General features: G+C 45.0%; 1 protein-coding gene across 1 annotated transcript in view; it reads right to left on the reverse strand.

Annotated features, from left to right (window-relative positions):
- Positions 1-2,723: 2,723 nt before the first annotated feature.
- LOC112237117 (low-density lipoprotein receptor-related protein 8-like) overlaps positions 2,724-15,255 on the reverse strand; it is a 385,638-nt gene continuing 373,106 nt past the window's right edge. The window contains exons 17-18 of the mRNA XM_042322397.1: positions 12,500-12,568; positions 2,724-4,793 (exon numbers count right to left, since the gene is read on the reverse strand). Coding sequence (XP_042178331.1) covers positions 4,510-4,793; positions 12,500-12,568 — 353 coding nt within the window. The 3' untranslated portion in view covers positions 2,724-4,509. The remainder of the gene's footprint in view (positions 4,794-12,499; positions 12,569-15,255) is intronic.

Consider the following 15,255-nt stretch of genomic DNA (forward strand, 5'->3'; position numbering starts at 1 on the left):
ACACAGAGAATTGATTTGATAAAATAACGGTCCTCATTTTAATGATGGCAAAGACACGACAACGGCTTAAAGTGGTCCTATGGACAGATACTCCAATCTCCGCTGTGGAGTTTTGCAGCTCGTTCAGGGTTATCTTTGGTCTCTTTGTTGTGTCTCTGATTAATGCCCTCCTTGCCTGGTCTGTGAGTTTTGGTGGGCGGCCCTCTCTTGGCAGGTTTGTTGTTGTGCCATATTCTTTCAATTTTTTAATAATGGATTTAATGGTGCTCCGTGGGATGCTCAAAGTTTTTGATATTTTTTATAACCCAACCCTGATCTGTACTTCTCCACAACTTTGTCCCTGACCTGTTTGGAGAGCTCCTTGGTCTTCATGGTGCCGCTTGCTTAGTGGTGTTGCAGACTCTGGGGCCTTTCAGAACAGGTGAATATATACTGAGATCATGTGACAGATCATGTGTCACTTAGATTGCACACAGGTGGACTTTATTTGACTAATTATGTGACTTCTGAAGGTAATTGGTTGCACCAGATCTTATTGAGGGGCTTCATAGCGAAGGGGGTGAATACATATGCACGCACCACTTTTCTGTTAAATTTGTTCTTTTATTTTTTTTAACAGGTCCTTTTTTTCTTTTCCCTTCAACAATTTGGACTATTTTGTGTATGTCCATTACATGAAATCCAAATGAAAATCCATTTAAATTACAGGTTGTAATGCAACAAAATATGAAAAAGATCAAGGGGATGAATACTTTTGCAAGGCTCTGTATAGGCACTGTATCACCTGATTTGCCTGAGAGCAAAACCATTGATTAGATCGGCATGTCCATGAATATACAGATCGGCTAACCTCTGGCTGCTGTTAACTGATACCCATAAACAAACACATCCTGGAAGACTCTCCCTTCAGCGTCTTTCCCCTTCTTTCCTGCCTCCCCCTTTCTCTCTGCCCTCCCCCTCTCTCTCTGTCTGCCTACCCCTCCCTCTGTCTGCCTCCCCCTCTCTCCTCTCTCTCTCTGCCTCCCTCTCTCTCTGTCTGCCTACCCCTCTCTCCTCTCTCTCTCTGCCTCGCTCTTTTCTCTCATCCTCCTGTCATCACCTGGAAGCAAGCATTTCCATTGAAGGAAGGAGAGCCATGATGTATAGCTATCATAAATCAGCCAATCAACCACTGAGCGAGCTGCCTCGAGCACCACAAATGCAGCCTGCCTGCCAAATTGTGTATGTAAGTGTGTTTCTGTGTGTGTGTGTTTCTGTGTCTCTGTGTGTGTGCTTCTGTGTCTCTGTGTGTGTGTGTGTGTGTGTGTGTGTGTACTGTATGTCTGTGTCTCTGAGTGTGTATGTCTGTGTCTCTGTATTTCTGCGTGTGTATGACTTTCTCCGTGTGTGTGTGTGTTTCTGTGTGTGAATGTCTGTGTCTCCGTGTGTGTATGTCTGTGTGTGTGTGTGTGTATATCTGTGTGTGTGTATATGTCTGTGTCTCTGTGTGTGTGTTTCTGTGTGTGTGTGTCTGCGTGTGTGTATGTCTGTGTCTCTGTGTGTGTGTTTCTGTGTGTGTACGTCTGTGTCTCTGTGTGTGTATGTCTGTGTCTCTGTGTGAATGCATGCACTAGCATGTGTCCCACTTCCTTCCCAAAAGCCTCTGTGTTTCCTACAGAAATAAGATGGAGTAGTTGAAGTCAACACCTTCAGTTAGCAGGTTCTCATATGAATCCTTGACAGTGTACTGACTACCAGCAGGAAGACAGCTAAACAGCTCTAGTGAAGTCTTGCTTACAGAAAGAGCTTAGACAGCCATGTCTCTCAATTGGGCCTTCATATCCAGTGCTATAGAAGAAAATAGTCAAGTTTGTTTGTTCAGTAGCAGAGCATAAATGTACACACTCAAAACTATCCACTGTACCTATTCGCTTATTATGAACCTATGACAGAATCACAATAAATTGTTTCCTTCAGTACCATAACTGTGCTGGTGCAGAGGTCCCCTCCCTGATGATATCACCTGTTGCTAGGCAGGTTCTAATGGCATGGAAGACAGAATGCTATTGCATGGATGATAGTCCCCAAACAATCCAGTGTACCACACCCAGACTGATTCTGTAAATCCAACAATGGATGTCTTCTCTAGTAAAATATATCTTTCTTCCGCTTATAGTAGTCCAGCCACTCCTTATTACACTGAGAACTGAAATATACTGAAATATATCCTCAGTATGGAAGACGTGAGTATGGGAACTAACCAGACAGGAAATGGTAGTGGAAGCTAGTGGATACCCTGACTGATATACAACTGTATTCAACTCATAAACTGTGATTCTGGCTGGCAATCTAACACAAATCTAGTGCTCAGTTCTGGTTCTTCATTGGGTTGTCATGTTCCTTCCATTTAAATCAGTAGTGGGACCCTCTTCTACAGAGTCCATAAAATGTCTTCCAAAGTTAGAGAGAAAACATCTCTGCTCATACAGAGACCAACAGCAGGGAATGTGTACCACCAAATCTTCCTAGTTTAAAAAACGTCCTCCAACCCCCATCCCACCCCGTCCCTTCCCCCTGGTCATTATCTAGTAACTTTTGTGTACCTCTGGGTGCCAGCAGAGCAGATTACCCATAATCCTCCCTCACCCGAGTTCTGCCCTGCTGCTTTTTCCTGTGGCGCTGCCCTCTGGCACGCCCCCCCCCCCACACAAAATACCCCCAATATCCCCATCCCTACACTCATTCCACTTGGCTCTAGCCATGCGTAGCCTATCCTCAGTGGCACAGGCCTGGCCCGATCATATTTTCACCAGCAAACACAAACAATAAATAAAGTCAAAACAAAATAATAATTAAATACAGCTGGCCATTCCCCTGTTGCTGGCACAGTACAGTAGTCCAATCAGGGAGAACCAGCCTCTATTTACATGTGCACTGATGGGCAATGAGGTTAGTCATCAGTAAGACATACAGTAGCATTCAGCACTACGTCTAACTACAGGAACTACCTAACTAACGAGGGGCTAAGAGAAGAGCAGAGGACAGCGCAGTAGTAACTAGTAGTAAAGTAGTACGACATTACAGTTAGGTGTAAGAGAGAGAGAGGATGTGTTTTAGAGACACGAGTTGGGGGGTACACGTATAAGTAAAATATACCCCCCGTCCTTGGGGGGTTAGGTTACTGTATGAGCAGGTTCTCTTTCACTCTCTCTCTCTGTGCCCCCCTCCTCTGCAGTGTGGTCACCCCGGGATATGGAGGGACGGGGCGGAGACACGGCGTGCCCCTCAGGGGAGTCCGTCATCCTCCAGACTGAGCGCCACGCGCTGCAGAGAGCAGATAAAACAACGTTACCACAGTGTTTGTGTGTGTGTCTGTGTGTCAGTGTGTGTTTGAAGGAGAGCTGAAAGGGAGACTAAGACAGAGAGGACCAGAAAGATAAAGAGGGAGAGAACTAAAAGTGAGAGAAAGAGAGCAACATAGAGACAGGGCAAAAGAGAGAAGCTCTCCTTAATGCAGATCCCACTCCTCCTCTCATCCCTCTATCCTCAGCACACTGATTTGGCAGTGATGTGGGGAGAGCTGCAAGGGCATACAGAGATCCACCTCAGGAAATTCTGATGTCTCTATCTAACTGAAACACCATGAAGAGAGGAGAGGAGGAGAGAGGAGGGAGGGGAGAAGAGAGGAGAAAACAGGAAAGGAGAAGAGGAGATAGGAGAGGAGAAGCGAGGAGAGGAGAGAGGAGAAGAGGCAAAGCCCAGGTGGAATCTTGTTTCCTCCCCCACTACCAATTCTTAAGAGGAGGTGGTATTCAACATGACCTCTCAGCACAGCACTGTAGCATACCAGGTGTGTGTGTGTATAAACTATCATGTAGCCAGAGTCCCACCCCTCTCTCCCTCTGTTCTACCACGCCACGACAGCAATGCGTGTCACCATGCAAACTGATCCCAGCGCTGTCTTGTTCATGTTTACCAGCAGATCTCTGTTTAAGATACCTTACAAGTACACCGCTAGAAAAACTAAACGCTCATGCAGAGAAATATATCATTAAAAACAAGAATAATCAGGAATAAATGAATATGATTAAAGATTGTCCCGTCATCTAAGGTGCTGTTTCTGTTCTGGTTACTGTTCCCCTTTTGCCTAATTTACACTCCAAAGGGGAATGTGCAGGTTTGACGCTCCCTTCACTAAGTCTTCATAGAGGAGAGAGTAAAGCTACAACCGAGGACGCTGTGCCTCCCTAACGTACAACGACAACACAGTGACACACACTGTCAAAACACAGAATGTGGAGATGGATAGAGACCCAATAGACTATATGATGAATGAAGGTGAAGATCATGTGGTGGTGGGCTGGTGATGAAGGGCTCAACATCTGTGTTTGACCAAGGAAGTTTTTGGAATGATTTTGTGACTTAAGTGTGTGTGTGTGTGAGGATGTAAGCCTGTCCCTGTCTTGGAGACTCTCCCACCCCCACACACTCCAACCCTCTCTCTATCTCCAAGTCCCACCCCATCTCATCTCATTTGCCGGTGGGATGCATGGGAGCCCCCGAGTACCAATGGGAGTTGCTGTCTGTGATCCCGCCCCCCAGGGGCAGGGCTAGGAATGGCTGGTGAGCGCTGCCACTCACAGCGGGGTAGACGTGGCCGATAGACTCTCCAGTACGACCGATGTGAATCTCGTCATCGTCGTCCTCCGTGGTCTTACGATAGACAGGGTTGTCGAAGTTCATACTCTTGGTGTTCTTCCGGCGCCAGTTACACCAGATCAGGTATCCGGCGGTGCAGAGCAGGCCGATGATCACTGTGGCAAGGATAGGAACTGCATGTATGAAACACAGCGACACACACAGCGACAGACGCACACACACAGCGACAGACACACACACGCACACACACAGCGACAGACACATACACACATACACACACACACACAGCGACAGACACACACACGCACACACACAGCACAGACACACAGCGACAGACACACACACACAGCGACAGACACACACACGCACACACACAGCGACAGACACACACACGCACACACACAGCGACAGACACATACACGCACACAGACAGACAGACACACGCACGCACACAGCGACAGACACACACACACACACACACACGCGGGAGCGTTAACACAGCCAGGGGAGACAGAGCGGTGCTTTAGCATACAAACACATCCTAGTATCACCACACATAGCAAACGGCAATGAACACACACACACACACACACACACACACACACACACACACACACACACACACAGCGACAGACACATACACGCACACACACAGCGACAGACACACACACACACACACGCGGCGGGAGCGTTAACACAGCCAGGGGAGACAGAGCGGTGCTTTAGCATACAAACACATCCTAGTATCACCACACATAGCAAACGGCAATGAACACACACACACACACACACACACACACACACACACACACACACACACACACACACACACACTCTTTAAAACACACATACACACAAATACACCCATGTAAATGCACACAGAAGCAAGCACACCCAATCCCAAGCCCACACACACATAGCCACACACACTCATGCATGGCACATGTACAACCAAACCACACACACACGCTCTCGCATATTGTAGCCTACACACAAGTTCAAAACATGGCTGGGTATAGTGGTATTCCAGGAAAAGGAAATGGGGGCTGGGGAGGAGGGTATATGTCTGGCTTCTCCGCTCAGCTTTGGCTGGCGTTCCCAGTCCTAATTTCCCCCATCAGACGTGGAGTGGCGGTATTCCCATGGAAGACCCAGACTAATTGGTCTATTATGGGGGGGCACTGGAGACTCCTCTATGATTAAGGGCCTGAACCCCCAGAAATCCCTTTGTTCTTATGTAAACACTCAATTAAGATGTTCTCAATCAGACTTTCCTCTCCAAATAGCTTGGATCTGAAGATCTCCAGCAATATCGAGGGAGAATTAACCATGGAAATAATCATTGAGAGATACACTGCATGGCCAAAAGTATGTGGACACCCCTTCAAATGAGGGGATTTGTTTATTTCAGGCACACTCGTTGCGGACAGGTGTATAAAATCGAGCACACAGCCATGCAATCTCCATAGACAAACATTGTCAGTAGAATGGCCTTACTGAAGAGCTCAGTGGCTTTCAACGTGGCACTGTCTTAGGATGCCAACTTTCCAACAAGTCAGTTTGTCAAATTTCTGTCCCGGTCAACTGTAAGTGCTGTTATTGTGAAGTGGAAACACCTAGGAGCAACAACGGCTCAGCCGCGAAGTGGTAGGCAGCACAAGAACAGAACAGCCACGTGCTGAAGCACGTAAAAATCGTCTGTCCTTGGTTGCTTCCAAACTGGAAGCAACACCAGCATAAGAACTGTTCTTTGGGAGCTTCATGAAATGGGTTTCCATGGCCGAGCAGCCACACACAAGCCTAAGATCACCAATGCCAAGCGTTGGCTAGAGTGGTGTAAAGCTCTCCGCCACTGGAGCAGTGGAAATGCATTCTCTGGAGTGATGAATCACGCTTCACCATCTGGCAGTCCGACGGACGAATCTGGGTTTGGCGGATGCCAGGAGAACGCTACCTGCCCCAATGCATAGTGCCAACTGTAAAGTTTGGTGGAGGAGGTTCAGGATAGGCCCCTTAGTTCCAGTGAAGGGAAATCTTAATGCTACAGTATACAATGAAATTCTAGACGATTCTGTGCTTCAAACTTTGTGGCAACAATTTTGAGAAGGCCCTTTCCTGTTTCAGCATAAACATAGTGAGGTGGATATAGAAATGGTTTTTCAAGATCGGTGTGGAAGAAATTGACTGGCCTGCGTAGAGCCCTGACCTCAACCCCATCGAACACCTTTGGGATGAATTGGAACGCCGACTGCGAGCCAAATTTAATCACCCAACATCAGTGTCCGACCTGACTAATGATCTTGTAGCTGAATGGAAACAAGTTCCCGCAGCAATGTTCCAACATCTAGTGGAAAGCCTTCCCAGAAGAGTGGAGGCTGTTATAGCAGCAAAGGGGGGACCAACTCCATATTAATGCCCATGATTTTGGAATGTGTCCACATACTTTTGTCCATATAGTGTATGAAAGGGGGAATGATGGAGAGAGGAGTGGGGGAGAATATTACCTATGAAATGAACCCTTGAGAGATATGAAAGCGGGAACGGAGGGTGGGAAGGAAGGAGGGGGTGGATGGGAGAAATAGTAGGATGTATTTAATGGGCCGGGGTTAGGGATATCTCATTTTAAAGACTCAATTATTGACAGAATGTATGCTAGAGCAAGGTCATTTACACATTATGCCGATCGCCAGTCAATTCAGACATTATTATAGAGCTGTATCAGTGTTTGCGATCTTAAGGTCTATATCCTGTAATATGTGATAACATGGGTAATATGCAAATCTGACTTAAGGGGGGTTTAATCCCTGATGTTATTTTGATGAGCTCTTATTTTGATGATCTAAATTTACAGTAATGTTTTTACAACTGACAGGCCTATGTGTTCACATGGGCTGTTATGATATGCTTATTGGAGCAACACCTGAATGTGAATTTCCAGAATCTCCCATAAGTGTTAAATTGGGTTGAGATCTGGTGACTGAGACACACACACACACACACACACACACACACACACACACACACACACACACACTAGAGGTCGACCGATTAATCGGAATGACCGATTAATTGGGGCCGATTTCAAGTTTCCAAAACAATTGGAAATCAACAATTTTGGACACCGATTTGGCCGATTTTATTTTATTATATATATATATATTTTTCACACCTTTATTTAATCTTTATTTAACTAGGCAAGTCAGTTAAGAACACATTCTTATTTTCAATGATGGCCTAGGAACGGTGGGTTAACTGCCTCGTAAAGGGGCAGAATGACAGATTTTTACCTAGTCAGCTCTGGGGATTCAATCTTGCAACCTTACAGTTAACTAGTCCAACGCTCTAACCACCTGATTACATTGCACTCCACGAGGAGACTGCCTGTTACGCGAATGCAGTAAGCCAAGGTAAGTTGCTAGCTAGCATTAAACTCCTTATAAAAAACAATCAATCATAATCACTAGTTAACTACACATGGTTGATGATATTACTAGTTTATCTAGCGTGTCCAGCGTTGCATATAATCGATGCGGTGCGTATCGTTGCTCCAATGTGTACCTAACCATAAACATCAATGCCTTTCTTAAAATCAATACACAGAAGTATATATTTTTAAACCTGCATATTTAGCTAAAAGAAATCCAGGTTTGCAGGCAATATTAACTAGGTGAAATTGTGTCACTTCTCTTGCGTTCATTGCACGCAGCGTCAGGGTATATGCAACAGTTTGGGCTGCCTAATTTGCCAGAATTGTACGTAATTATGACATAACATTGAAGGTTGTGCAATGTAACAGGAATATTTAGACTTATGGATGTCACTCGTTAGATAAAATACGGAACGGTTCCGTATTTCACGGAAAGAATAAACGTCATGTTCTCAAGATGATAGTTTCCTGATTCGGTCATATTAATGACCACAGCCTCGTATTTCTGTGTGTTATCATGTTACAACTAAGTCTATGATTTGATAGAGCAGTCTGACTGAGAGATGGTAGACAGCAGCAGGCTCGTAAGCATTCATTCAAAACAGCACTTTCGTGCGTTTGCCAGCAGCTGTTTATGACTTCAAGCCTATCAACTCCCGAGATTAGGCTCATGTAACCGATGTGAAATGGCTAGCTAGTTAGCAGGGTGCGCGCTAATAGCGTTTCAAACATCACTCGCTTTGAGACTTGGAGTGGTTGTTCCCCTTGCTCTGCATGGGTAACGCTGCTTCGAGGGTGGCTGTTGTCGTTGTGTTCCTGGTTCGAGCCCAGGTAGGAGCGAGGAGAGGGACGGAAGCTATACTGTTACACTAAAGTGCCTATAAGAACATCCAATAGTCAAAGGTTAATGAAATACAAATGGTATAGAGAGAAATAGTCCTATAATCCCTATAATAACTACAACCTAAAATTTACCTGGGAATATTGAAGACTCATGTTAAAAGGAACCACCAGCTTTCATATGTTCTCATGTTCTGAGCAAGGAACTTAAACGTTAGCTTTCTTACATGGCACATATTGCACTTTTACTTTCTTCTCCAACACTTTGTTTTTGCATTATTTAAACCAAATTGAACATGTTTCATTATTTACTTGAGGCTAAATTGATTTTATTGATGTATTATATTAAGTTAAAATAAGTGTTCATTCATTATTGTTGTAATTGTCATTATTACAAATAAATAAATACAAAAATCGACCGATTAATCGGTAGCGGCTTTTTTTGGTCCTCCAGTAATCGGTATCGGCATTGAAAAATCATAATCGGTTGACCTCTAAAACACACACGCACACGCACACGCACACACCCCTATGCTCCTTTGAGACTCTCCTCTTTCAAAGTCACTGAGATCTCTTCTTCCAGCCATGGTAGACAGTTTGCTTTTCTTTTTCTTTTTTTACAATCGCTAGGACCCATTTCTCAATGCTTAGGTCACTTTTTCAAGACTCTTCACACAGTGAGCACAATAGCAGTCTATGTGGGCTAAACTGTGGATCATTTTTCATTGCTTTGGGACAAAATGCATTCAATGACTACATCTTTCAAATTTCATGAATTTTTTCTCTCACTCAGACACAAACACCACCAAAACGCTATGTACTGTACCAACAGGCCAATTTGCACATGTTTACATACTCTTTTCAAAACTGTTAAACTTAAGTTCAAAACCTAACATAACACAACATTGAATAAGACAGCAATTTGCTACATTTCTACAGTAATACCGTATTGAAATATATACCACATCTAAAAAATGAAATACAATCAAAACAATTAGACCAACCACAGCTGATTCCCATTGTAGCTGAAAACCTACACTGGTGTTAGTCTTTCAATTTCATTACCGTCGATACCAAAGGAGACATCTTAGGTATAATGCTGTACTGTAATGTAAACATGGACCCAGCCAGAGATAGAGAAGTGGCTGACAGAGGAAGAAGAGTGCCTGGGAGAGGAAGAAGAGTGGCTGGGAGAGGAAGAAGAGTGGCTGGGAGAGGAAGAAGAGTGGCTGGGAGAGGGAGAGGAGTACGTATGGTGGAGTGGTGGAAGAAGACTGAGAGGAAGATCAAGAAGAAGATCAAGAGCTGTAGTCTCAGATGAGATTAGAGCTACTATAATTGATCATATAATGACTCATGGTCTATCAATGAGAGAGGCTGGTCTGAGTGTGCAGCCATATCTACAACACTCAACACTGGCATCTATTGTGAGAAATTTCCGGCAAAAAAAATGGTAAGATGTGCATTCTGCAAGGGCATCTGACTGACCTGCACATTACAGAAGTCAATGGAGCAAAGCCTCCAAACCCACTTGTGTGTAATTGTTTTTGTATTTCTGCTTAGGACCCAACGATTACCTCCCACAGGCGGGAGAGGTAGGATTTTCACTGCTGTGCAGGAAACTGCAATCATTGATATGGTCATCAGAAACAATGGCATAAAACTCACAGAGATTCTGGACAGTGTTGGCAGAAAACATTACATTTGGAAATATTGACAATGTAAGCATATCAACTATTTCTAGAGTCCTGAAACAACATCACATCAGGATGAAGCAGGTGTCCCCTTTGACAGGAACCGATGTGTCCAGGTAAGGTGACTATAAAATACAGAACTGGTTTTGAACAAAACCAAACAGGGCAGAGGGACACTGTGGCATGTTTTTAAGGTATAATGTAAACTACCGTAATAGCCTAACTCTTATGTTGCCTTGTGGATTTATTTGAGAGAGTCATGGAGATTGAAGCCAGGAAAACACCCCACATATCAATCTTTGTGGATGAGGCTGGTTTCAACTTGGCCAAAACACGGCAGCGAGGAAGGAATGTGATTGGGGGAAAGAGCCACAGTGGATGTCCCGGGCCAGAGGGGTGACAATATCACAATGTCTGCTGCAATATCCTCTGATGGATTTCTGTTACACAAACCACTAATTGGGCCATACCACACCGATCTTCTCATTCCATTCCTGGATGACCTCTATGGAAGGGTTGTGCCAGGTGAGGACAGCGTTGCAGTGGGGCGAAATAGACCAACGTTTGTAATTGTATGGGACAATGTGGCATTTCACCACTCCCATACAGTCACAGAGTGGTTTGCAGCCCATCCCATTTGCAGCCCATTTGATCATGTGGATGGTGGTCATAAACCTTCCACCTCCATGAGGGAAATAATTCCTCTATGGGGTTGAGGAATGGAGAGTAAGGTGGGAGGATGGTGTCACTTTTCCTCCCACCTTACTCTCTATTCCTCAACCCCATAGAGGAATTATTTTCCTCCCACCTTACTCTCCATTCCTCAACGCCATAGAGGAATTATTTTCCTCCCACGTTACTCTCCATTCCTCAACGCCATAGAGGAATTATTTTCCTCCCACGTTACTCTCCATTCCTCAACCCCATAGAGGAATTATTTCCCTCATGGAGGTGGAAGGTTTATGACCACCATCCACATGATCAAATGTCCCTCCAGGACGCAATGAATGCTAGATGCCTGGACATATCTGCAGAAGATTGCCCGGGGTGGACCAGGCATGCCAAAATATTCTTTCCTAGGTGTGTTGCCCAAGATGACATAAGATGTGATGTGGATGAGAACCTGTGGCAAAATGCAGAAGACCGAGATGACTACCATTGCTACTGTATCTGTATCAGTAGATGGTGTATATACAAATTATTGTATTTTGGAATCACTCAATGCCATAAAATGACATAAAACATATTGAAGCATATTGTATCATGTCTGATTAATTCCTGTAACATATACTGCAGTGAATTCTAAACTGTAGAGAGGTGTCAATCTTGTTCTGTAAAGACATTTTACAGAAGAAAACATTGTGTAATGCTACCTGTTGTTAGTGTTTTTTAGGTTATTGTTTTATGAGTTACAACGTGTGCTTGTTGGGTGACAATCTTTGCTAGTGTTACGGAAGAATGAGTTGATTTGAGACAAGTATGAAGTGTTTTCGTAGTTTTCGTGCATTTTGGTGAAATTAACTGCTGTGCCAAGCTGAAAGTTGGTTAAGAAAACTGTGTGAAAAGTTTTGAAAAAGTGACCTAAATATTGAGAAATGGGTCCTAGCGATTGTAAAAAAAACTGTAATTGCTTAATTAAGTCAGGAACCACATCTGTGTGGAAGCACCTGCTTTTAAAATACTTTGGGTCCCTCATTTACTCAAATGTTTCCTTTATTTTGGCAGTTATTTGTACATTCCTGTCACACATTACACACATACCCCAAAAACACACTTTCACACTCACATCTTCCAGACCAGGCAACGTCTTGTGCAGGGGAGACCAAGACAGAAGCAGAGACAGACAGAGAAGCGGGAAGAAGCAGACAGGCATGATATGATACAGTAGACTGGTACTCACCTATAGGAATCACTATACCCAAAACCGCCACTGTTACGTTGTTACCCAGGAGGTAGTGGTCATTCCCAGCTGAGAGAGAGAGAGAGACAACGATAGGGGGAGGAAAAGAGAAAGAGAGAGGGGGAGGGAAAGAGAGAGAGAGAGGGGGGAGGGAAAGAGAGAGAGAGAGACAGCGAGAGGGGGAGGAAAAGAGAAAGAGAGAGGGGGAGGGAGAGAGAGACAGCAAGAGGGTGTGGAAAAGAGAACGAGAGAGGGGGAGGGAGAGAGAGAGCGAGAGGGGGAGGAAAAGAGAAAGAGAGAGGGGGAGGGAAAGAGACAGAGAGAGGGGGAGGGAGAGAGGGGGAGGGAGAGAGAGAGCGAGAGGGGGAGGAAAAGAGAAAGAGAGAGGGGGAGGGAAAGAGACAGACAGAGGGGGAGGGAGAGAGGGGGAGGAGGGAGAGAGAGAGCGAGAGGGGGAGGGAAAGAGACAGAGAGAGGGGGAGGGGGAGGGAGAGAGAGAGCGAGCAGAATGACAAAAATAAGAATAAAGAGAAAGACAAAGTGTTAAGAAGAAAGTGAGACACAGTTAAAGGCCCACTGCAGTGCAAAACATCATTTTCCTGTGTTGAGTATATATATTTCCACAAAATTGTGAAATTGTGAAAACAATGAAAATACTGTTTCAGTGTAAGAGCTGTTTTGGTGGGATGGAGTTTTGGCCTGCCTGGCAACAACACCAGGCGATATAAGTTAATAGAACAATAACAAAGAGAGTTTCAACCTCTCTGCCAATAACAGCTTGTTTACAATCCCTCCCATTAAGCTCGTCCAATTAGGCCACTCACTCAAACTACTCCCAGACAGTCCTATCAAAATTTTTGCTTGAGAAATTGCTCTTTGCTAAGAAGCTATTTTAGTAAATGTTTTATCATTACTTATATAGCACCCTCCTTCCTCCTGCCATTCTCTCTGCTAGAGGCCGTGCCCTCATTCCTCCTGCCATTCTCTCTGCTGGAGGCTGTGCCCTCCTTCCTCCTGCCATTCTCTCTGCTGGAGGCTGTGCCCTCCTTCGTCCTGCCATTCTCTCTGCTAGAGGCCGTGCCCTCCTTCCTCCTGCCATTCTCTTTGCTAGAGGCCGTAAACTCCTTTGTCTTGCCATTCTATCTGCTAGAGACCGTGCCCTCATTCCTCCTGCCATTCTCTCTGCTGGAGGCCGTGCCCTCCTTCCTCCTGCCATTCTCTCTGCTGGAGGCCGTGCCCTCCCTCTCCCTCCATTATTCCCTCCCTCTCTCCTGTGTCTTGTCTAATGGTTCCTTGTTCCGTTGTCTCGTCTCCCCCTTCCTCCCCCATCTCCCATTCACCTCCAACCCAGGTTTGTGTTGTGCTCAGCCTTTCCCCAGGATAAATCCAGCCTCATCTCCCCATTAGGGTTGTTGGGCCAATAGCAACACTGTAATTATCCCGATATAATGGAACCTAGCCTTGGAGATAAACAGAGCATATCACAATAGTAGCATTCTGTTAGCCTCCACAAGATCAGATCATCAATGACCAAAGTCTATCACACACGCCCACACACACAGACACACACACTATTATTTTTCACATAATTGTTTCTATGCTTGTCTCCGTATTGTTGGAAAGGCCCCGTCATTAAGCATTTCACTGTTAGTCTACAACTGTTGTTTACCAAGCATGTGACAAATACAATTTGATTTGGACACTCAGCTGGTGAGTGAGCCTGATACAGTAGTGTCTTACTCAGCGAAAGTGGATTAACTGTAATGGTCACAAAGCATGACTGACGTCCAATAGGCACTAAGACTCCAAAAGGGGATTAATCAAATCTTAAACATGTTATGAAAGAACTGGCCCTGAGGCACTGGAGGTAGGAACTGTGGAATGAGGAGAACTGGAAGGGCTGAAGAGGGAGTGCATTTCATTATGGGGTATTATTATAAGAGAGGGGTTTTACTGTTGTGCACAGAACATTCACTTGATCCATTCTGACTGTCTCTGAACCTCAACCTGCAGGTTTAGTTTCTGTGTGTGTGTGTGTATGTGTGAGCTATCCCACTATCCACTGTTTGCTTTCATCTTTAAGTTGCAGTGCCTGCTCTTTTTCCGCTCTGCCGTGCAAAGTGTAATGCAACACGTGTAACAGCTGATGTTGGAAAACCCACCGATGTGCATTGTTCCCCATCTCGGGATAACACACACAGCCGGTGGGTTCGGGATACCGGAACAGGGCTCTTGTCGTGTCCGACCCCCCCCCCCAACTGTTTGTTGTGTAATAGCAGGATGTTTTATCCTTTATTCTCTGTTTACTACTTTCTAACCCTCTTCCTTTCATCCTTAGTCTATCTCTCTCTCCTCTCCCATCCCTTGTTTTCCCCCTGCTCTATGTTCCACTGTGCCATGCACCACCACGTTCATCATTTAACCCAGTGTGGTTCTGTTGCTCATCTTTTAATGGACAAACCCTGCGATGCTCGCTGTGCTTCTCATAAATAACTACACACACTCATCAATATTAAAACTTCTCAGATACGTTCATTACACACTCTGGCTCTATCACCTGGGCTATATGGGAGAGTACTGGGTGCTTTACCATCACCTGGGCTATATGGGAGAGTACTGGGTGCTTTACCATCACCTGGGCTATATGGGAGAGTACTGGGTGCTTTACCATCACCTGGGCTATATGGGAGAGTACTGGGTGCTTTACCATCACCTGGGCTATATGGGAGAGTACTGGGTGCTTTACCATCACCTGG

Source organism: Oncorhynchus tshawytscha, linkage group LG05 (assembly GCF_018296145.1).
Source record: "Oncorhynchus tshawytscha isolate Ot180627B linkage group LG05, Otsh_v2.0, whole genome shotgun sequence".
Lineage (NCBI taxonomy): Eukaryota > Metazoa > Chordata > Actinopteri > Salmoniformes > Salmonidae > Oncorhynchus > Oncorhynchus tshawytscha.